The following is a 23,565-nucleotide window of genomic DNA, read 5'->3' as shown; positions in this document are numbered from 1 at the left end:
AAAAAAGAATCACCATTTAGATGGCAAACACAAGCAATCTGATACCTAGGTATTAGGTTAGATAATAACTTAAGCCACCTGTACAAACTAAATTATCAGCCACTAATAAAGAAATTGCAGGAAGACTTAGAACATTGGAAAGAATTACCACCAACGTTGATAGGGAGGGTAAACTGCATTAAAATGAAGTAAGGGGGGTATCCCAAGGATACAATACTTATTTCAATCGTTGCCAATTCCCTTAACAGAGAAATTCTTTAATGAACTAAAGAGAATAATAAGGAAATTCTTGTGGAAAGGGGGGAAACCAAGGATAGCGTTAGATAAATTAACAGAGAGATCCAACCAAGGTGGTTTGCAGTTACCAAACTTTAAAAATGATTATAGAGCAGCACAATTAAGGTATTTATCAGATTTTTACCAGTCAAGGGAAAAACCAGTCTGGACTACTAAGATAGATCTAGATAAAATAGGGGAAAAGGTACTGAAACATATACTTTATAAGTGGGATGAAAAGCTGGTGCAATATAAAATATATGGAAGAAGATCCACTTAGAAAGGAAAAAAACGAATGACCAAACACCAAAATTGTTCTTGACACAAAACCCATTAATCCCTTTTACAATATATAACCTTTCCTTCAGAGAATGGGAGAGAAAAGGAATCAAAATAGAAAATTGTTTTTTGGAAAATAATTTATTAACATCTGAACAGTTGAAGTTCAAATATGGAATAACTCATGGTACCATGTTTACATATCATCAACTGAAAGCTTATTTAAAGGATAAATTGGGAAACAGATGAGATTACCAGAAGGAAGCAGCTTGGAATACGCGATTACAGACACAATGATAATTAAAAGATTTATAACAAACATGTTCATTAAGCTACAAGATAAGGAAAATCATTAAATAAGCTATAAACCCAAACAAACGTGGGAAAAGGATTTAAACATAAAGATAAAAAATGAAACATGAGAAAAGTTATGTTCTGGAACTATGAAGAATATAATAAACACAAGATTACGCATGCATGATACAGTATAATTGGTTACACAGGTTACATATCACGCCCCAAAAGTTAAAAACAAAAATGGGACCCAACATTATCAGATAGATGTTTTCGCTGTAAGAAGGAAATGGGAACAACAGTACATGCAATTTGGGCATGTAAGAAAGTGAAATTGCTTTGGGAAGATCTAAATCAGATATTAAATAAAATCACAAAAAATAACATACCAAAATATCCAGAGATCTTTCTTATAAGTAATATAAGAAGTGAGGAATTAGGCCTCAAATTGGATGAAGCACAAAAAAGATTTATTATGATCGCCTTAGCAGTTGCAAAAAAAATATAATGTCAACTTGGAAAATGGAAGAGAGCCTGAGAATACAGCAATAGAACATGGAAATGAATAAATCTATTCCATTGGAAAAAATAACATGTAATTTAAAAAATAAAGTCACATTATTTGAACAAATTTGGGAATCATACATGGAACATAACAGACCTCCACCCCCTAAAATGATAAGAAGACAAAGCAACTTGATTCAGTGTGTAAAAGTAGATGACACATTTTTCTTGTTTATTTTTCATTTGTGTAATGACATTGTTTAATGGTTTTATTGTAATGTATATGTTGAATATTTATTGGTTTTGGAGGGGGGTGGAAAGGGGGGGAGGGATATATATTTTGGTTGATATGGTTCACAGTGTGAAAAATAAAAAATAATAAAAAATAATTAGATTGTGGGGCAAAGTCCCATGCAAATTCAAGCAAGTCATCCAGGCAAAACCCAACTTCCTTACTGGGGGAGTGTTTCAATGTCATAGATGAGAAATTGGGCTTTCATGTGTTGGAAACGCAGAAGTCTAAAGATGTGGAACAAAAAAACTGATGGAAGAACTGTGGCTTCAGCAGTATCTGTTGAGGGGGAAAAGGGATTGTCGACCTTCATGCTATTTTGGATTGACATAAATAGTATTCAAAAAGCAAATTAGTTTGTTCCAACCTGTCAACCAGTAATTATGCTTCTGTTTTTCTCTCATGATCTTAATTGTTTCCATGTGTATATCAACTGATATATATTTCTCTGTATTGCATCTTGTTCACATTTATTTGTTTACATGTGTACATTGAGTCAGGGTTTTTTTTTTGCACTGTCAATAAGTGGAAATTCTACCTCACCTGAAGAAAAAAGAATCTCAGGGTTGTATGTGATGTCACATATGTACTCTGAGAAGAAATCTGAAATCTAGATCTGACTAAGTTGCATCTTGCTATGTACAAAGTAAGTTTCTGTGAGTCATAGCATTTTGGGATATACTGAAGACCTGCAAGTTCTCTGGTCGCACAAGCAAACAAAAGCACAGGAATACAAGGAGGAATGAAGATAGAGCAAGCCACTTCACACTGCAAAATTGCTTTTCCATACAGTCAGATCATGACTCATTTGATTTTGGCTTCAGTTCCACCATGCCTCCTGCCCCTTGCATCTCTCCAACAGACTAAAAATCAGGGATGAAGGACCTTTCCACTCAAAGGCCTCACCCTCCCCCAATCCACCTCAACCAGTCCATTTCAAGTAAAAACACAATGCTGGAGAAACTCAGCAGGTCAGACTGTGTGCTTTATGTAGCAAAAATACATAACATTTCAGGCTTGCACCCTCCATTAAGTCCATTTCATGGCTGATTTTAGAAAATGATGAATCCAGGGTTGTTTCTTCATCTCACCTCAAGCATAGATGAAGATTATTTTTACACATTGGGAATACATCAAACATATAGGGTATGATCAACTGAAATCTCCTGTAACCAAAGGGTTAATGTCACACCTTCAAGAGCTTCTTCCATTAAAAGAGTAAAATGTTAAACTGAAAGCAGCTTGACAGTATTGAACATTTTGAATCACAGCAGCATCTTGTTCATTTCTTCCTTAAAACGGAAAAATACTGGCTCTGCCATGTAACACCATCCATCAGTGGTTATACACCCCATCAAGACTTCACACACACACACACACACACACACACCAATCCATGCAACAGGAAGCTGCAGTCACATAATTGTTTTTAAAAATCGGAATTGGGGCTAACTTTTTAATTTAAAAACAATTATTTATTCGAAGCCGAAGGGGGAAACAATGCAGAAAATAAATAAAATAACCAAGTCAAGCCCTGAATGGTGGGTGCCTGAGCCACTGATTTCTCCAGCAGGTTGTGGTTGTTTAATAAATCCACATAAACAGGACCCCTTTCTGGCGTTAAGACCCCCCCTCTCATGGAAAAACCATTCAATATCCCCCTCCAACAGGGAAAATTACTGTTTGTTCAGAAAGTGAAGTTAAATAAGTACAGGAGTGTTTTGAGGTGAAGTGCCCACAGTGAAAGGGGGGGGGGGGGGGAACCGTGCGGCCTAGTGCCCCCTGGTTGGAGGGGACCCACTCCCACTCCCGCCTCCCCGGGACCTCCGCTACTTCATTCCCCGGGGTAAACCCCCTCCCCCACCCCGAGCCCGAGCCCGAGCCCCGGCTGGTGGTTACCTGACACAACCAGCGCCTCGTTGGGCCCCACCGTGTGACAGTTGCCCATCTTCGCCGCCCGACTCTGCCCCTCGGCGTTTCACAACAACAAGGCGCGGGAGCCGCCCAGCGCACTGGCCCAGCCCTTTGAGCCCACCGGAAGTCACTCTCCCTTGCGTCGCGGATACCTCAGCCCCGCAAGCTACGGGGCGGAAGTCGCTGCTCCCCATCACGACAAGCTGAGGGGCGGAAGTCACTGGGCTCCCTAAAACTGCTCCCCGCTCCACAGAGCACGGGGCAGAATTCCCCCCCCCCCAACCAGTTACTCACTGTTACCACCCAGAAATCGTACCAGAAAAGTTGCAATTGTACAATTGCTTAAGGAATATATTTCCACATCTTTAAATTACTTAATAACGGCCCATAGTTGCTTATTATTTCTGCTATTTAAGTCATGAATAATTACTTAATAACAACTGATTCAATGGAACATAGAAATCTACAGCACAGTCCAGACCATTTGGCCCACAGTGTAATGCTGACCCAATAACCTTCTTAAATAGTAAAACACAAATGTCTGCAGGCACCGTGATTGAAGTAAAAACTGTCGATGACGAATCTATCTGCCTTACAACAGATGAAAACAAATTCCATGTGAAATTGCTCTGTTTTTATTACATGACAATAAATTGAATCTTGAAAACAAGGCTGGAGAAACTCAGCATGTCAAACAGTCGACTTCATATAAAAAGATTCATGAAACAAACCTATTCTAACAACTGCCTAGAATTTCCCAACTGCATTGTCCTTCATTTTTCTCATTCCATGTACATATCCAACAATCTCTACGATTCTAAAAGATAGTATTGTCCCTGCCTCCACCACTGTTGCCGGCAGGACATTCCATAGACCCTCCTCGCTCTGTGTGAAGAACTTAACTCTTACATCCCCCCTGTACTTACTCCCAAGCACCTTAAATCTGTGCCCCATCATGTTAGCCATTTCAGCCCTGGGAAAAAGCCTCTGGCCATCACACCATCATTATCTCATAATCTTGTCCATCTCTGTCAGGTCACCCCTCAGCCTCCATTGATCCAAGGAGAAGAGACCAAGTTCACTCCACCTATCCTCATAAGGCATTCTCTCCAATCCAGGCAACATCCTGGTAAATCTCCTCTCTGGAGCATCCAGATTTTTCCAGTCAAGAGGTGATCAGAACTGAACTCAATATTCCAAGTGAGGTTTGAACAATGTCTTATAAAACTGTAACATTACCTCACAGCTCTTGAACTCGAGCTTATGGTTAATGAAGGAATACACCTTATTAACAACACTATCAACCTGCCCAGCAGTTCAGAATCAGAATTAGGTTTATTATCAATGACCACGTGACACAAAATTTGCTGCCTTGCAGCAGCAGTGTTAAACATTACAGGTTCAAAAATTGCTATAAATTGCATTTATGTAAATACAATATTTAAAAATAAATAATTGGTGCGAGAGAAAAAAGTGAGCTGGTGTCTGTGGTTTCATTCAGAAATCTGATGGCCAAGGGGAAGCTGTGATAGAGGCATCACTGTGAACTTGCTCTGTGCATCATTTATGATTGGGCACGTCCAGCATTCAGCTTGTCCTAGACAGACCGTCTAGCGGAGGTGCCCTCGCTGTTGCTGGGGATTCCAGGGTTCCATGTCGGGACGGTGAGTGATTGGCAGGTGGTGGCTTCATAATGTCTCAGCACCCCTCCTGCGCAGTGCACAGCAAGCTCCCACAAACACTGATCACTGGAGTAGGTGACTGATCACTGCGGTAAGTGTGTGGATCCAACTGCTCCAAGAACAGTAGTATTTATGTTCCTGTCAGCCATGAGCTGACAAGGTCTCCTCAGCAGAGCACTGTGAACAGGTTCACCAGATGGGGGCAGTTGTGGCCTGGCCAAGAAAATGTTGACAAAGGATGATGCTGGCAAGTCACAACAACTCTTTCAGTCCCTCGTTCCAACCCTTCCCTCACCCTACCTTCCCAGCACCGAGCCATTATGAAGGAGCCCGTAGAAACACAGACACTCACCAGAAGCACCATTCAAATACTCACCCATCACCACCTTGGGAGCTGGCTATATGGAATTTGCATGTTCTCCTTGTAACCACTCAGGCTCCCCCCCCCCACCCCACGATGTTCTGGTTGGTGTTAATTAGCCCGAAGTTACCTGGGTGGCAGAGAGAACGGATGGGGAGGGTGATGGTAGGACGTGAGGGAAAAATTAATTCATGACTGCAGTAATGAACAAAGACATTCTCTTCAGTTGAGATTATGATCACTGTCACACTGTCAGGGTGAGGAGTAGACATGCAGCTGAACCACAGAGAGATGGAGCAGTCATGGGGTTGTTGTTTTGGGGGAGTACAGCCTAACCAAGGTTAGTGTCAACCCACTTGAACCAACCCAACACTGATCCCATTCCATTCTCCCCACATTCCCATTCACCTCCCAACAGATTCTACCCCTTGCCCACAAACTAAAGGACAAAAAGGCCCAGAAACATTGGATACCCTTCACTTCCCATGGATGCTATGTGACCTGCTGAGTTTCTCCAGTGTATTTTGTGTATTAAGAACATAAATAGGAGCAGGAGTAGGCCATCCGGCCCATCGAGCCTGCTCCATCATTCACCAAGATCACGGTTGATCTGATGATGGGCTCATCTCCACCTTCCTGCCTTTTCACCAAATCCCTTAAGATGTAGAAATCTATCCAGCCTTGTCTTAAGTATATTTACTGAGGTCGCCTCCACTGCTTCAATGGGCAGCGAATTCCATGAATCAGTGGTTCGCAACTTTTTTCCTATGCCACAGGTGCTTTGTGGTTATGCTTAACATGGTATATGAGTGGAAAAAAATGGTTGAGAATCACTGCCATGGATTCCCCAATCTCTGGGTAAAGCAATTCCTCCTCATCTCTGTCCTAAATTTACTACACTGAATTTTGAGGCCATATCCCTTAATTCTGGTCTCCTCCACCAATGGAAACAATTTATCTACCTCTATCTTATCTATGCCTTGGATAATTTTATACATTCTTCTAAATTCCCGTTAGTATTGCGTTTAACCCCATCACCTGCAGACTTTCTCATTTGACAACATGCATCAGGGCAGGATACTTTCTGTGGTAAAGTTGATCAGAGGTGTTAGGGCCACATTGAACTCCTTGAGGACATAGAGTTATCGATGTTCTCTCTTTGTCGTGGTGTAGATGTGGTTGCACTAGGACAGTCATTGGTGAAAGCCATTTCCAAGAACATATTGGTCTAATCTCGTCGAATGTAGCTGGGCCAGCAATGACGATGAGCAGTAGAGCAGTTTGGAGAGGGCACAAAACTCATGGCTTCCCTGCCTGCTTTTGTACCTCCAAGACTTGGGCTAGCTACAGCAGGCTCCTCAAGAGACTGAGCAGGAAACAATAAAGGTCTTGGCAAACCCCTCCCCCACCCACTGAATCCAAAGGCTGCATAAGTGACTCTCCCTCTGATCAGCAGTGATCCCCGGTTTAGTTGGGCACTCTGGGCAAGCCATGTTCTTGACATATCCAACTCCATACACCTCAAGGACACATGGCCCTGGGCTCAACTCCGAGAGGTGGTTCCCAGGTGGACATAGAAGAGGATTCAAATATCTGACAGATGTTTTCGCTGTAAAAAGGAAATGGGAACAACAATTCATGCAATCTGGACATGTGAGAAATTGAAAAAACTTTGGGAAGATCTAAACCAGATATTAAATAAAATCACAAAAAGCAATATACCAAAAAACCCAGAGATCTTCCTCCTAAGTAACATAAAAAACAAAGAATTTGGACTTGATTTGGATGGTGCACAAAAAAGATTTGTTAGGATAGCCCTAGCTGTAGCAAAAAAATGTATTATGTCAGCCTGGAAATTAGAAGATAACTTGAAAATACAACAATGGTATATAGAAATGAATAAATGTATTCCATTAGAAAAAATAACCTATAGTTTAAGGAACTTATTCACGCAGATGGTGGTGGGAGTGTGGAATGAGCTGCCAGCTGAAGTGGTGAATTTGGGCTCAATTAGGATGGGAGGGGTCTGGAGGGACATAGTCTGGTTGCAGGTCAGTGGGAATGAGCAGAATAATTGTTTAGCACAGACTAGATGGGCTGATGGGTCTGTTTCTATTCTGCAGTGTTCTATGGTCCTTTCCCCCTCTTTAATCTCTTCCCTCCCACCTCTGTCTTGATCTTTCGATTGCCCCTCACTCCATTCCCTTTACTCCATTCTGTTTTCTCTCCCCTGCTCTCATTATTTTCTGGCAGCTGTGGTGTTTTTCTCACTAGGACAGGGTGGAGAAGCTGTGGCCCCACCCTGAGGTGCTGAGTGCAGGGTGCTGATAGTGGCCCCCACCCTGCTGTCCTTGAGCCACCCCCTGGCTGAGACGCTATCTCTGAGTGAAAGCCTCCTGCTTCTCTCCCTGTTGCTGGTCACAGTACCTGCTGTGGGCAGAGGGAGGGGAAATAGCAGCCCGACTTCTGTCTCAATGAGACCCCTGTGCACAAAGACCCTCAAACAACTTCCCTGACTCTGCAATCTGTCCCAAAACCAAGATGATTGTAGACTTCATGAGTAAGTCAGGAGAACAGTTGGCATAGCAGTTACCGCAACACATTTATAACACGGTCGATCAGGACTGGACGCAGGTTCAAATCCAGGGCTGTCTATAAGGAGTTTGTACCTTCTCCCCGTGTCTGCATGGGTTTTCTCCAGGGGCTCCGGTTTATTTCCACTGTTCAAACAGTACTGAGTGGCGTTGGTTAATAAGGTGCAATTGGGCAGCACAGACTCATGGGCTGGAATGGCCTGTTACTGTCCTGTTTGTCTGAACTGAAAATTTAAAACACAAATCAGTCCTCATCGAGGGCTCAGCAGTGGAGAGGGTCAAGAACTTGAGGAGATTCGGTAGTCATCGAAGACTCTCAAAAACCTCTATAGGTGGACCGTGGAGAGCATTCTGGCTAGTTGCATCACTGCCTGTTATGGAGGTGCCAATACACAGGACAAGAAAAACCTCCAGAGGGTTGTTAACTCAGCCTGCAACATCACAGGCATCAGACTTCACTCCATCGAGGACATCTAAAAGAGGCGGTGTCTTAAGAAAGCACCATCTATCCTCAAAGACTCCCACCACCCAGGCCATGCCCTCTTCACTTTGCTACCGTCGGGAAAAAGGTACAGGAGCTAAGACTACAGTTCCCAGATGATGCCACCTCTCTCTCCCTCTTCCTTGTCACCTGCTCTGAGGTTTGAGTGTGGACAGAGAAGGTAGCACAATGGTCAGGGTCTGGATTTGATCCAAGGACATTGTACAAGTACAATCCAATGAAACAGCATTCTCCCATCCTCGGTACAAAACACGCAGACACACATAACACGCATACAATCAAATAATACATATGCAGGGCAAATATTCCTAGATATAAATAAATATTGTTTCATGGATATGAGAGTCTCTGATAGTTAGTGTGAACAGTTCCTTTGGTCGTTCACCATTCTCATTGCCCGTGGGAAGAAGCAGTTCCTCATCCTGGTGGTGCTGGCTGACATTCTTGTATCTCTTTCCCGACTGGAGCAGCTGAAAGATGCTGTGTGTGTGGTGGAAGGGGTCCTCAATGACTTTGCGTGCCCTCTTTAGTCAATGATCCTGGTAGATCACATTGATGGGGGGGGGGGGGGAATTTCAGTGATCTCTGCCACTCTTATGGTCCTGTGGATTGATCTCCGATCCATTTCTCTGCTCACTGGCCTGTTGCACACTGCACAGACTATCCTGTTTCACACAACACACACTGGCCTGTTGCACATTGGCCAGTTTTACATTGACCACACTGCACGATGAGATGGTGATGTTGTTGCTGTGTCTGGAACAAGTCCAGAGTTCTTGTCCAGGAATGAGTTCCAAACTCATCCTGATTGCTGGGAAATAATAATGATCTGGAATGTGGCCAAGTTGATGCCAGTACACTCATATGTTGCGGGGAAGACAATCTGCCTTTGGTTCCTGGGCTCGTCTCCTTGTCACTCAAGCACCACCTACTTGGTTGACTCAATGGTTTCCTGGGTTCAGGGGTATTTGGGGATGGACAATAAATACTGGTGTTGCCGGTGATCACTGATGAACATCAGAACAGCACATTCCTAATGGCATTGTGAAGAAAGCATGTCAGCACCTCTATTTCCTCAGGAGTCTACAGAGGTTTGGTATGACATCGGAAACCCTGTCAAATGGCTGCATCAGTCAGGAATGGGGACACCAATACTCCTGAACGTAAAGCCCTGCAAAAGGTAGTGGACACAGCCCAGGACATCACAGGCAAACCCCTTCCCACCATCAAGAACACCTACAGGGAACGTTGCCGTCGGAGAGCAGCAGCTATCAAGGATCCACATCACCCAGCACACACTCTGTTCTCGCTGCTGCCATCAAGAAAGAGATATTGGTGCCACAAGACACGCACCACCAGGATCAGGAACAGCTGCTACTCCTCAACTATCAGACTCCTCAACATCAAACTCAATCAGGGACTCATTTAAGGACTCTTATTTGTGCACTTTATTGATTTTTTCTTCTCTTATTACAGTTTGTTTACATTTCTTTATTTGTTTACATGTGTATGTCGTGTATAGTTTTTTTGCACTGCCAATAAGTAGTAATTCTGCCTCGCCCACAGGGAAAAGAATCTCAGGGCTGTATGTAATGTCATGTATGTACCCTGATAATAAATCTGAAATCCTGAAACATTATCCCCACAAAACCATTCAGAGTGTATGGCTCTGCCAACCCACACATCCCCAGGCACAACTCTCGATCATTTTGGTATCATCTACTTCTGTGAGTTTGTGGCTTGTCGACCCTCTGTACAAACCTATTCCTTGTGCTTTTTCTGAATCATTTGATTTGACCTTGTGTCGATCTTCTCCATATCTGGGGCTATAAAGAGTCTGTTTTTACCATTCTTTCATTCCAGCAGAATTTTGCTCACCTCCTTTGTACTGGAATATTTGAATTAAAAAAACAGCAAGAATTTCATCACATCTTTATTTCCTGAAAGCAGCAACAGTCTGTGGAGTGAATTTCAATATTGCCTCAACATCCTCCAGAGTGGAGCCACAATCTTCCTGTTAGAGCATACCGCAGTGCAGCCAGGAACAGACCCTTCAGCCCTGATGGATATTCTTCCATCCCCTTCAGATTCACCTGTTCAGAAGCCTCTTAAACACACTATTATATCTGCTTCCATCACCATCCCTGCTTGCTCTGGTGACCTAACACTGTATGCACAAAATATATTTGTCCTGCACATCTTCCTTAAACTCCCCCATTCGACCAAAAAGCATGAACTCGAGAGTGTGACATTTTTACCCTGGGGAAAAGATTCTCCTGTCCACCCTATCAATGCCTCTCGTGATTTTATAAACCTCCACCAGGTCTCCCCTTAGCCTCCGAGACTCCAGAAAAAACAGGCCAACCTCTCCCCATAATTCTTCCCCTCCAAAATCAAGCATAATCCTGGTAAACCTCTGTGCCCTTTCCAAAGCCTTTACATCCCTGCCGTAACGGGGTGATCTGAACTGCATACAGCATTCCAAGTGCAGCTGAACCAGTTTTATATCACTGGAACAAGACCTTCAGACTCAGTGTCCCAGTGAAGCCAAGTTCCCTTCTGACTCATTGGAACATCAGGTTGTCAATCTTCCTGCACAGACGCACCTGCTGCAGTTGTGACATCAAGGATATGCAGCTTAAACAGAAGTGGTTTCAGCCTAGGGGCGCTGGAGCCACCACTTCCCTCTTCCATCCCTGCTGACAAACTGCCCCGTTCACCAGGCGACACATTGTGCTTCCACCAGGTCCCAATCATCCTGTTCACACACACCGCCCTCAGCGATGAGTATGGCTCTATTTATTGTTGTGTATTAAAACTGAAATGTAATATGTAATATTACACAAAATTGCCTTCAGTCTGCCACAAGGCAGAGATTCACCTTCAGCATTGCCTGGTGCCCTTTACAGTCAGAGAGAGACCCTTCAGAGTCACTGAGTGTCCGTGAATTCACCCCCAGCATTCCTGCAGCCACACAAAACTCCAGTTCAGTTTAAACCATTGGCAACCCGAACCCAGATCCAAATGTCTGACACATTGAGGAAACCTTCACTGCCCAGGGCTCTTTGGGAGCCCTTCTTGTCCTCAGCATCTTCTCGAATCCCGGTTCCAATACCTGGTTCCCAGGAGTCAGTCTGCAGCAGCCCGTAGCCTGGTGTGAGACTTTGACTTCAAGATGCCAGCAGTCCACAGCCTGTGTGGGTTCCGTGCCTGTGTTTGCCCTTTAACTGCTGAGCCCCTTGCTGGTCTGCCACTGTGGTCACCGTCCTGTAGTGTCGTCTCCTCTACTTCTCAACAGGGGGTGTTCTTCCCATTACTGGAGTCCTGCACCGGTCCGTCCTCCCCTAGAGCCTGCATTCCTTGTGCACTGCCAAACACAGGCACCACCATCTAAGGCTCAGATCTCACCGATTTTAAATAAACACAATTGGCTCCTTTAACTGGATGTTTAAAACCTGTACAGAACTGTTGGCAGTTGGACCCCATGGTGGGGGTGCCCTGACTCCATTCCACAGCCTCCCTGGGTCTGCACCAGCTGCCATTTCCCTATGCAGACCCCTCTCCCATCGCTGGCATGGTAGCGTGGTGAGGTCCCCCACATCGCGGGCACGACAGCGTGGTGAGGTATCTGCTCTGCTGAGTCTCAGCAACTGTGATGAGAGGCCAGCCGGGAGGAGACAAACCTTTGGACCAGCACCCTGTGGTTTGGTTTATTATTCATTCACTATGGAGGAAATAGGTGTCAGTGGAAGGGGGGTTGATCCGACTGAGTGGCTTGTTGGGCCATTTAACCCAACATCCTCCACATTGCTGTAACCTCCGTCTGGGCTCCAGCACCCCTCCAGATCCTATTCCCCTTCCTGTGGGCTCCAGCACCCCTCCAGATCCTATTCCCCTTCCTGTGGGCTCCAGCACCCCTCCAGATCCTATTCCCCTTCCTGTGGGCTCCAGCACCCCTCCAGATCCTATTCCCCTTCCTGTGGGCTCCAGCACCCCTCCAGATCCTATTCCCCTTCCTGTGGGCTCCTATTCCCCTTCCTGTGGGCTCCTATTCCCCTTCCTGTGGGCTCCTATTCCCCTTCCTGTGGGCTCCAGCACCCCTCCAGATCCTATTCCCCTTCCTGTGGGCTCCTATTCCCCTTCCTGTGGGCTCCAGCACCCCTCCAGATCCTATTCCCCTTCCTGTGGGCTCCAGCACCCCTCCAGATCCTATTCCCCTTCCTGTGGGCTCCAGCACCCCTCCAGATCCTATTCCCCTTCCTGTGGGCTCCAGCACCCCTCCAGATCCTATTCCCCTTCCTGTGGGCTCCAGCACCCCTCCAGATCCTATTCCCCTTCCTGTGGGCTCCAGCACCCCTCCAGATCCTATTCCCCTTCCTGTGGGCTCCAGCACCCCTCCAGATCCTATTCCCCTTCCTGTGGGCTCCAGCACCCCTCCAGATCCTATTCCCCTTCCTGTGGGCTCCAGCACCCCTCCAGATCCTATTCCCCTTCCTGTGGGCTCCAGCACCCCTCCAGATCCTATTCCCCTTCCTGTGGGCTCCAGCACCCCTCCAGATCCTATTCCCCTTCCTGTGGGCTCCAGCACCCCTCCAGATCCTATTCCCCTTCCTGTGGGCTCCAGCACCCCTCCAGATCCTATTCCCCTTCCTGTGGGCTCCAGCACCCCTCCAGATCCTATTCCCCTTCCTGTGGGCTCCAGCACCCCTCCAGATCCTATTCCCCTTCCTGTGGGCTCCAGCACCCCTCCAGATCCTATTCCCCTTCCTGTGGGCTCCAGCACCCCTCCAGATCCTATTCCCCTTCCTGTGGGCTCCAGCACCCCTCCAGATCCTATTCCCCTTCCTGTGGGCTCCAGCACCCCTCCAGATCCTATTCCCCTTCCTGTGGGCTCCAGCACCCCTCCAGATCCTATTCCCCTTCCTGTGGGCTCCAGCACCCCTCCAGATCCTATTCCCCTTCCTGTGGGCTCCAGCACCCCTCCAGATCCTATTCCCCTTCCTGTGGGCTCCAGCACCCCTCCAGATCCTATTCCCCTTCCTGTGGGCTCCAGCACCCCTCCAGATCCTATTCCCCTTCCTGTGGGCTCCAGCACCCCTCCAGATCCTATTCCCCTTCCTGTGGGCTCCAGCACCCCTCCAGATCCTATTCCCCTTCCTGTGGGCTCCAGCACCCCTCCAGATCCTATTCCCCTTCCTGTGGGCTCCAGCACCCCTCCAGATCCTATTCCCCTTCCTGTGGGCTCCAGCACCCCTCCAGATCCTATTCCCCTTCCTGTGGGCTCCAGCACCCCTCCAGATCCTATTCCCCTTCCTGTGGGCTCCAGCACCCCTCCAGATCCTATTCCCCTTCCTGTGGGCTCCAGCACCCCTCCAGATCCTATTCCCCTTCCTGTGGGCTCCAGCACCCCTCCAGATCCTATTCCCCTTCCTGTGGGCTCCAGCACCCCTCCAGATCCTATTCCCCTTCCTGTGGGCTCCAGCACCCCTCCAGATCCTATTCCCCTTCCTGTGGGCTCCAGCACCCCTCCAGATCCTATTCCCCTTCCTGTGGGCTCCAGCACCCCTCCAGATCCTATTCCCCTTCCTGTGGGCTCCAGCACCCCTCCAGATCCTATTCCCCTTCCTGTGGGCTCCAGCACCCCTCCAGATCCTATGCCCCTTCCTGTGGGCTCCAGCACCCCTCCAGATCCTATTCCCCTTCCTGTGGGCTCCAGCACCCCTCCAGATCCTATTCCCCTTCCTGTGGGCTCCAGCACCCCTCCAGATCCTATTCCCCTTCCTGTGGGCTCCAGCACCCCTCCAGATCCTATTCCCCTTCCTGTGGGCTCCAGCACCCCTCCAGATCCTATTCCCCTTCCTGTGGGCTCCAGCACCCCTCCAGATCCTATTCCCCCTTCCTGTGGGCTCCAGCACCCCTCCAGATCCTATTCCCCTTCCTGTGGGCTCCAGCACCCCTCCTGTGGGCTCCAGCACCCCTCCTGTGGGCTCCAGCACCCCTCCTGTGGGCTCCAGCACCCCTCCTGTGGGCTCCAGCACCCCTCCTGTGGGCTCCAGCACCCCTCCTGTGGGCTCCAGCACCCCTCCTGTGGGCTCCAGCACCCCTCCTGTGGGCTCCAGCACCCCTCCTGTGGGCTCCAGCACCCCTCCTGTGGGCTCCAGCACCCCTCCTGTGGGCTCCAGCACCCCTCCTGTGGGCTCCAGCACCCCTCCTGTGGGCTCCAGCACCCCTCCTGTGGGCTCCAGCACCCCTCCTGTGGGCTCCAGCACCCCTCCTGTGGGCTCCAGCACCCCTCCTGTGGGCTCCAGCACCCTTCCTGTGGGCTCCAGCACCCTTCCTGTGGGCTCCAGCACCCTTCCTGTGGGCTCCAGCACCCTTCCTGTGGGCTCCAGCACCCTTCCTGTGGGCTCCAGCACCCTTCCTGTGGGCTCCAGCACCCTTCCTGTGGGCTCCAGCACCCTTCCTGTGGGCTCCAGCACCCTTCCTGTGGGCTCCAGCACCCTTCCTGTGGGCTCCAGCACCCTTCCTGTGGGCTCCAGCACCCTTCCTGTGGGCTCCAGCACCCCTCCATGTCTCTGTAACCCCCTCTAGTCTCCTACACCCCTGCCAGTTTCTATAACCACCTCCAGTCCCCACACTCCTCCCTGTCTCTGTAAACTAATTCCAGTCCCTCAGTCTCTGTAATCCCTTCCAGATCCTACTCCCTTACCTGTGGTCTCCATCACCCCTCCTTGTCTCTCTGGTCCCCTACACCCCTCCCTGTCTCTGTAACCCTCTCTGGATCCCTACACCCTCCCTGTCTCTGTAACACCCTCTGATCCTCTAGACCATCTCTGAAACTTCCTATGGTCCCCAACATCTTCCCTGTCTCCATAACCTCTTCCAGTCGCTGTAACCCTTTCTGGCCCCTTGTAACCCCTCCGACCCATTACTCCCCCCTTGTCTCTGTAATCCCCTCTAGCCCCTGCACCCTTCCAATCTCTGTAACTCTGAAACTAGTTCTCCACTCTCTAACAGACCAGTATGTGTAGTGTGAAAGTGGCCATAAATGTGTTAAATGTGGAACAGGGCACTGTGTATAATTTGAAACCAGCCAATGTTACATTACTGGACTAACAATTTCCAGAATGAGTTCAAACCTCAGAATCATCAGGTTGAAGATCCAAACCCTGGGAGTATTAATCACACCCAGCAGCTTCACCTGTGTTCTCTCAAGTGCTGCACATATCTCCTAGCCCAGAGCAGCGTCACAAGGCAGGAGTGGGAAGAACAGGAGCAATAAGTCATCATGCCAGCAACGTGTGTGTGTGTGTGTGTGTGTGTGTGTGTGTGTGTGTGTGTGTGTGTGTGTGTGTGTGTGTGTGTGTGTGTGTGTGTGTGTGTGTGTGTGTGTGTGTGTGTGTGTGAATACTTGCATGAGTATGCACATGTGTGATTGCAACCAATTGTTATAACTTAGAATGCCACAAGTCACCTTTTCACAGATAGAACATTACACCACAGTATAGGCCCTTCGGCCCACTATGTTCTGCTGACCTAATTATGCCAAAAAAACTAAACTCTCCCAAACCTCTATTTATTTTTCTTTCATCCATGTGCCTGTCAAAGAGTCTCTTAAATAGCCCTAATGTTCGAGTCTCCACTGTACCCCTGGCAACGCATTCTAGGCACCCACAACTCTCTGTGACCTACCCCCAATGTCTCCCCTAACTGGGCAGCAATGGTTGGTGTAGCGGATAGTGCAATGCTGTTACAGCGCCAGTGATTGTGACCAGAGTTTGTATCCTGTGCCGATTGTTAGGAGTTTGTACGTTCTCCCCATGTCTGCGTGGGTGTTCCCCAGGGCCTCCAGTTTCCTCCCACCGTTTGAAATGTACTGGGGCTGGAGGTTAATTGGGCAGCATGGGCTTGTGGGCCCAAATGGCCTGTTAAAATATTTAAACTTTCCTCCCCTCACTTTATATCTCTCCATGCAACTGAAGCCTAACCCCAGCCTAGTGAAGGCAATCCACACCCAATCTCCCCCTGCCTGGTCCGGCAATCAGTGAAGCACACAGGATCTTGGGACATCAAGAGGGCAGTTTCCAGGAAACCTGCCTGCTGCCACAGGGACTGGGCAGATAGCCTCAGCTGCACCTTATCAGGCTGCTCACTGCAGGGTGTGGGTTGAGGCAGGACCTCCACCCTAACCACAGTGAGCCTGCCAGCTCCCTGCAGTCCAACCTCCCCTGACCCTTATCAGCTCCAAGCAACTAGTGGGACGCTGAGTGAATGGTCAAACGCTGAACCTGCTTTTGGGGTATGCAAATGAAGCCCAACCATAATAAGGTTTCATGAGGGTGTGAGATAGAGGGGGGGGGGGTGTTGAGAGATCAAGGGTGGGAGCGAGAGAGAAAAGCAACCAGTCTGACTTCTCCTTCTTGAGGCACCAATCAATGGAAGAAGCCTGCCAAAGGAATGGAACACTGTGGCTCTCAGGAGGTAGGTCGGTCGAGGGTTTTTCCCTGGGAAACACTGCCCTTGCTTTTGCTCCTGTGTTTGTTGAAGTTTGGGATGAACGCTACCCTTGGCACAGGGGTCACGCAGCAACCTCTGGAGTCTATGCCCCGTGTCTCCAAGTCCCAAGTGTTTGGGTGGCGCAGATTGAGTTACTACCGCAGCACAGCTATGGGGACATCCCGGAGGTGGCGTTCAAATAGAGAGGGGAAGCAATCATTGGAATTTGGAGGATTTCTTTACCTTCCCCATCTCTCAGATGACAGCTCCATCCATCCTCTTACTTGAGACTCCAACAACCTTTCCATTCCCTTTTATAATTCTGAAATCAAATCCTCACTTAATACGTTTATCATGTTATACAAAATTCTTACTTGCTGCAGCCACACAGGTATACGATTCCTTTACTCCAGAAGTATAAATAGAATCACCACAACGTACCAAGACAGTAGAAAGAAGAATAGATGATAGCGTGGTTAGTGTAGAGGTTAGTATAACGGTTTTTACTGCGCTCTCTGTCAGGAGTTTGTACATTCTCCCTGTCATTGCATGGGTTTTCTCCCTTCAAAAAACATACAAGAGTTGTAGTTTAATTGGGGTATTTGGGTGGGATGGGCTCGTGAGCTGGAAGGGCTAGTTGCTGTGCTGCATTCTAAATTTAAAAATGTATAAATAAATATTCACAGTGGCATTTCGTGCATGAAAGTGATATTTAAGTGTGGCAGACAGATCTTTTGGTTGTCCCAGAGTAGTTTATACTTAAGAGTGGTACCGGGAGAGTCAAAAGCCTGATAGGTGGTAGATAAAACCCTCTTTTTTTAAAAAAAAGCATGGAGGTAGCTATGAGAGCAAGTTGTGACCAAGGTAATGGGGTCCTTTCGAGAACATAGAACACTACAGCATAGCACAAGACCTTCAGCCCTCGATGTTGGGCCGACCTATATAGTCCAACCAAAAAAAAATGTTGGCTACTTTCTTGAAGCAGCATTTCACAAAGATGTGTTAATTGAAATGGAGGTCACTGTCCGGCTACTTTGTCTGCACCTCAGTTAACCCTTGGAGTCCTGGGTTGCATTCTGCTGAATCCACACAGCAGCAGATCAATGTGCTGAACTGTAGGCATAATTTAGATGTTGTTTGCCTGGGCTTCATGCATCCGCAGCAACTTTTCCTCACCCTGAAACTTCTGCCCTCCTCTAATAATTCATTTTCCTTTCAACTACTTTATATCCCAACCTCTGAACTTTTTATGGTCTATCAAACATCCTCTGATAGCCTACATCAGATTGTATTGTTTTGCTCCAAAAGGGGTCGTGTTACACTATTGAAATTGATCTGCCAGTTTTGCCCATTCAATCGCTCTTCCCTCTACCTCTTGCACTACTTTCTCTGCATATCATTAAGGAGCTGAGAGCCTGCAGACAGTGTGAAGCTCCCTGTTTATTTAGGAGCTTTTACCTAACCAATACTCGGTGTTAAATCTGGCTGTTATTGGCTGGCATGTTCAATGGTTTGGCTAAGAATCCCACTTCTGCATGACAGCTGGACACCAGGTTAGTTACTGTCCTTATTCTGCTGTCATAGCCAAGTTATACATCAGAGAAACAGGCCCTTCAGCCCAACTCATCCGTGCTGGCCAAGATCCCTTCCTGAGGTGGCCCCATTTGCTAATTTTTGTCCCATTTCCCTCTAGACCAATGGTTCTCAACCTTTTATTCCCACTCACATACCATCTTAAGTAATCCTTTATGCGCCACAGAGCACCTATGGCATAAGATGACATAGCATGGCATAGGATGCTATAGGTGCTCCATGGCTAGTAAGGGATTACTTAAGATGGTATATGAGTGGGAATAAAAAGTTGTTGAGAACCAGTTCTAAACCTTTCCTATTGATGAACCTGTCAAAATGGTTTAAAAAAAATACTACAACTGTACCCACCTTCATCACTTCCTCTGGTAGCTTGATTATCTGTGTTAAAAACTTACCCCTCAGGACCTCTTCTAATCTCCCTCTTCTCCCCAAACCATAAATCTATCCCCTCAAATGTTTCCCTGGGAACAAGACTGTAACCATTTAGCTTATCAATGCCCCATGACTTTGTAAACCTCCATCAGCTTTCTCCCTCAGACTCCTACACTCCAGGGAAAACAGTCCCAACATTTCCTGTCCCCCCTTTCCCACCATCATCCTTGTCAATATTTACAGCACTCGCTCTGCCCTAAAGCTACCTACCTCTTCGATAACATGGCATGCAGAACTGCTGCGAATTTTCCCGGTGCAGTCTCACCCACACATTGTGCAGCTGACATGTGACATCCCAATTCTTCTCCGTGTCCTAACCAATCAAAGTAAGAATGCCGTACCCCTTTTTCACTGTGTCACCACTTTGAGAGAACTATGTACTTATATCCCTAGGTGTCTCCGTTCAACAACAATCCTCAGGGCCTCAGTGTTAACTGTTCAAATCCCATCCTGGTTTAACCTCAAAGCACATTACCTCACACTTGTCCTAGTTAAAATCCTTTGTTCACTTTCCCAGTTGATTTGGATCCATCCTGCTCTCCAGACACTTGACTGAATGTGTGGACATAGCTCCTCCGAGCTCTCTGACAAGTCCCTTGACATCCTTCCACATCTTATGCCAAAAGATCAGATGAAGTCCACTCTCTCACCAGGTGCCCTCGAAATACTGAATTATTTAATACCCAAGCAACAAACAATCTGCTGGAGGAAGTAAAACACAAAAGTCTGTGGACACTGCGGTTGAAGGAAAAACGCAGTGCTGGAGAAACCCAGCAGGTCAAACAGTGTCCTTTATATAGCTAAGATAAAGATACTTAACTGATGTTTGTCTGCTGGAGGAACTCTGCATTCATGCAAGAATGGGCCAGGACCCTTCATCAAGACACAGATGCTACTCAATTTGATGACCCCGTGACTCTACACTTTAACAATAATATTTAATATTTGTGTACATGTACTATGCATATGTATCATTTGTCTGTACGTGTGTTTGTGGTGTTTTATACCGAGGACTGGAGAATGCTGTTTCGTCTGGTTGTACCTCTACAATCGGATGAGAAATAAACTTGAATTCCTCCAGTAGATTGTTTGTCACTCCGTTTTCCAGTCTCCAGTGTGTCACTCTTGTTTGACATAAAGGTGAAAGATGGCATTAACCAAGGCCACACAAGTCTGCCTTCTCCAAGGCTTTCACACAACTGCATGCAGGAGTCGGGCTGAGACCAGGATCCGGAGTCATGCCATTGCCTCCTGCCCAGTGGCAACAATGCATGGTCAATGAACGAGTCTCACCCTTGGGACTGTGGTAGACTTCACAAATGCAGTTGAAGGAATAGCCTCCAGTTATCATGGGACCGCAGTGCTGCCAAGAGCAAAACTGAAAAAACGAATAATGCCTTTGAATAATTAAAAAGTTGTAAGGGGAAAGTATCCAGTCAGCGATTGTTTCAATAAGGTCACGCAACACTCCCCACTGATAAATTCAATACTTTTTTTAAAAGAAATTAACTCATTGCAAGTTCTCTTGATTTGGAGAGTTTCAGTTCTCTTTTCAAAGAAAAAACACAAAACTACTGTTAAACTAAAATTATTGAATTGTCTTCCGCAGACAGAGAGAGAGAGAGAGAGAGAGACAGACAGAAATGGGCCAATTAAAATCAGGAGACTCCTCTTCCTGCTCCGAACCCCAAGTCTCCCAGCAGCAACAGGAGGTCAGTTTGATCAGGAGTAGCGGAAGGCGGGGACGCAGCTCAGAAATGTGATGCCTCGTGGCCGACTCAAATGTAAAACTTGGGGTCAAGCTTGGAGAAATGGTAAGTGTTCCTTAGAACCCAAGGGCCAGAACAGTGTGTGGGGAAGCTGGGAGAGAGCAGAGATTTAACAGAGGTCTTTAAAATCATGTGGGGTTTTTGATGATGTGAAGGAGGCACACAGCAAGGCGATGAGCAGAAGCTGCGCAGAAATGCCTTCCTCTTGGAACCAGCTGCCCAAAGACCAATGGAGCCAGATACAGGAGGATTGTTTGGAAATGGAGAACTTCCCAAGGCTGACTGGAGAATGGGACTGATTCAATGTACAAGTGTGAGCCTGAGGCCACCTTCTGTACTTGCCTCTGACTTGGATCTCAACCGATGATAAATTATATCTTGGGGCAACAATGCTGCTCCTGTCAGTTGTCATGTGAACATGTTATTGGTCAGTGGTGTGGCAAGTTATGCAGGTGATTGTGAAGCTTCTGCCTACCTTTGGTGCTTGCTGAATCCCAGTCTCGCTCTTCTCTGGGCTCCTGCCACTCCTTTTACATCGAAAATCCTCTCTTTCCCTCAGTGATGAACGCTCGGATACTGTGGGGTGACGGTTAAACCGTTACCATTACCTGCTTAAGTACTCGTGACAGTTAAATCATTGCTCCCAGAAGCAACAGGATGATTGGGGGGGGCATATAGATCTTAATCCAGTTTTCACCCAGAGCCATGTCTCTATACATCCACTGACATTAGTCCACCTCCCTCACTAATTCTTTTCCCCACCACCATTTTACTTGCTCCCTTGGTGTGCAGTGTTCCTGACTTTACTTTTGCTCCCAGTGTCCACATCCCTCTCCCCCAGCACCCAGTGTAACTGAATACATCTCTATTAGATGGAAGCCACACTGGTCAGGATTGCAGCAGGAAGATGTGCAAGGCCCATGGCTGTTGCTGCTTGACTGCTCATTGCATTGTTGCTGGTAAGATCCTGTCTGTGGCAGGCCAGGAGTGAGAACCATGGGTGAAGTGTCAGCGAAGAGGGCAGATCCCACTTTCCATCAATGCCTCAATCTTGGGGGTTTGTTCAGTCGGTAGGCCTGCGATCGTTGAGTCCATAGTTTCGATAACTTTAAACCTTCCACTCGCTGCGTCGGTCTGGGGAAGGGGCTGCTGACCCAAAACACTGATTTGCTTCTCTATCCACAAGATGATGCTCAACTGACTGTGATCTTCCAGCATTTCTGCACGAGTTTTTCTTGGATGAAGCCCCAGTGGAACACGACACAAGGAAAGAGGGCAAGGGAGAAGCCTGTACCAGGATCACTGCTTCTTCAGCACAGCAACTGGAGGATAATCGGCTGCTTAAGGTGATATTGTAATGAAAGTCTCTCCCAGTCCACTCCCTCCACAACCTTCCTCCCAGTCCATCCATTCACCACCCCGTGTGGTTTGATATCTTCTCTCAGCACTCACGAATAAAGGTGGGGGGGGGGGGTGAGGGGGATCTCATTGGAACATTTCAAATGTTGAAAGGCATGGACAGAGTCAATATTGAAACATTGTTTCCCATGGTGGGAGAGTCTAGGAATAAGAAGGCACAACTTCAGGATTGAAGGGCGTCCGCTTCGAAGAGATGTGGAGGAATTCCTTCAGCCAGAGGGTGGTGAATCTGTGGAATTTGTAGTTGTGGAGGCTAGGTAAATGGGTGTATTTAAGGCAGAGATTGATAGGTTCTTGATTAGCTGGGGCATCAAAGATTATGGGAAGAAGGCCGGGCAGTGGGGCTGAGTGGGGAAATGGGTCAGCTCATGATTGAATGGCGGGGCAGACTCGATGGGCTGAATGGCCTATTTCTGCTCCTATGTCTTATGATTGCTTCCTGGATTAGGTGGGGGAGGTAAGTAAGGCAGAGCTGCTCCCTCTGTCACAGATGACACGCGACAGGACACTGAAGAGGTGCCTCGTGCTCAGGGCAGGATATCATCATATACTGTAAGTTCACCATTGTTACTACAGTATAGATGATGTACTATCCAGGGCTTGCCTGTGCAACTCGTCCAAATCCTGGCAGAATGGACCCATCCATCAAATTCAGCCTGGAGACATCTGTTCAGATGCAGATCCAAAGAATCGCCTGCCGATGTCAGACGTGGCTATGTTGCCAACAGTTCTTGTTGGCTCCCTCAGCTGCTGTGACCTAATGTGAGCTGGAAGCTTTCACTCTTAATTTTCAGTTGGATGATTTTCTTCAATGAAAGTCATTGAAACTTCGCTGAATTCCTGCTTTAAAAAAAAAGCTTGTCATTGATTCCCAGATGATTGTGAAGCTTTTGCCTTTGGTGCTTGATGCTTGCTGAATCCCAGCCTTACTCTTCTCTGGGCTCCTGGCACTCCTTTTATATCGAAAATCCTCTTTCCCTCAGGACGAACTCTCGGATATTGTGGGGGGTGACGGTTAAACCGTTACCATTACTTGTTTAAGTACTGGTAACAGTTACATCGCTGCTCCCAGAAGCAACAGGATGGTGTTGTGGGGGGGGGGGGATGGATGGATGTGGAGGGGGATCTCCATCTCTGCTGATCTTAATCCAGCTTCCA

The 23,565-nt window shown here is 47.3% G+C and overlaps 2 protein-coding genes across 4 annotated transcripts in view; one reads left to right on the top strand and one right to left on the bottom strand.

The window, feature by feature from the left end:
- LOC138749810 (flotillin-2-like) overlaps window positions 1-3,768 on the bottom strand; it is a 79,603-nt gene extending 75,835 nt beyond the window's left edge. The window contains exon 1 of one of the 3 annotated variants that reach the window (XM_069911693.1): window positions 3,545-3,768. In XM_069911693.1, coding sequence (XP_069767794.1) covers window positions 3,545-3,753 — 209 coding nt within the window. In that variant the 5' untranslated portion in view covers window positions 3,754-3,768. The remainder of the gene's footprint in view (window positions 1-3,544) is intronic. The other 2 variants (XM_069911694.1, XM_069911696.1) reach the window with 2 other exon arrangements.
- Window positions 3,769-12,142: 8,374 nt separating this feature from the next.
- On the top strand, window positions 12,143-15,469 carry LOC138749784 (uncharacterized). The gene is made up of 3 exons (XM_069911644.1): window positions 12,143-12,401; window positions 12,794-14,701; window positions 15,393-15,469. Exons 1-3 carry the CDS (start codon window positions 12,143-12,145, stop codon window positions 15,467-15,469), a joined length of 2,244 nt encoding a protein of 747 aa, XP_069767745.1.
- Window positions 15,470-23,565: the final 8,096 nt, after the last annotated feature.

The sequence above is a fragment of the Narcine bancroftii genome, chromosome 14 (genome assembly GCF_036971445.1).
Source record: "Narcine bancroftii isolate sNarBan1 chromosome 14, sNarBan1.hap1, whole genome shotgun sequence".
NCBI classification, from domain to species: Eukaryota; Metazoa; Chordata; class Chondrichthyes; order Torpediniformes; family Narcinidae; genus Narcine; species Narcine bancroftii.
The sequence above is the reverse complement of the archived record's forward strand: the minus strand, read 5'-3'. Positions and strand labels throughout refer to the sequence as shown.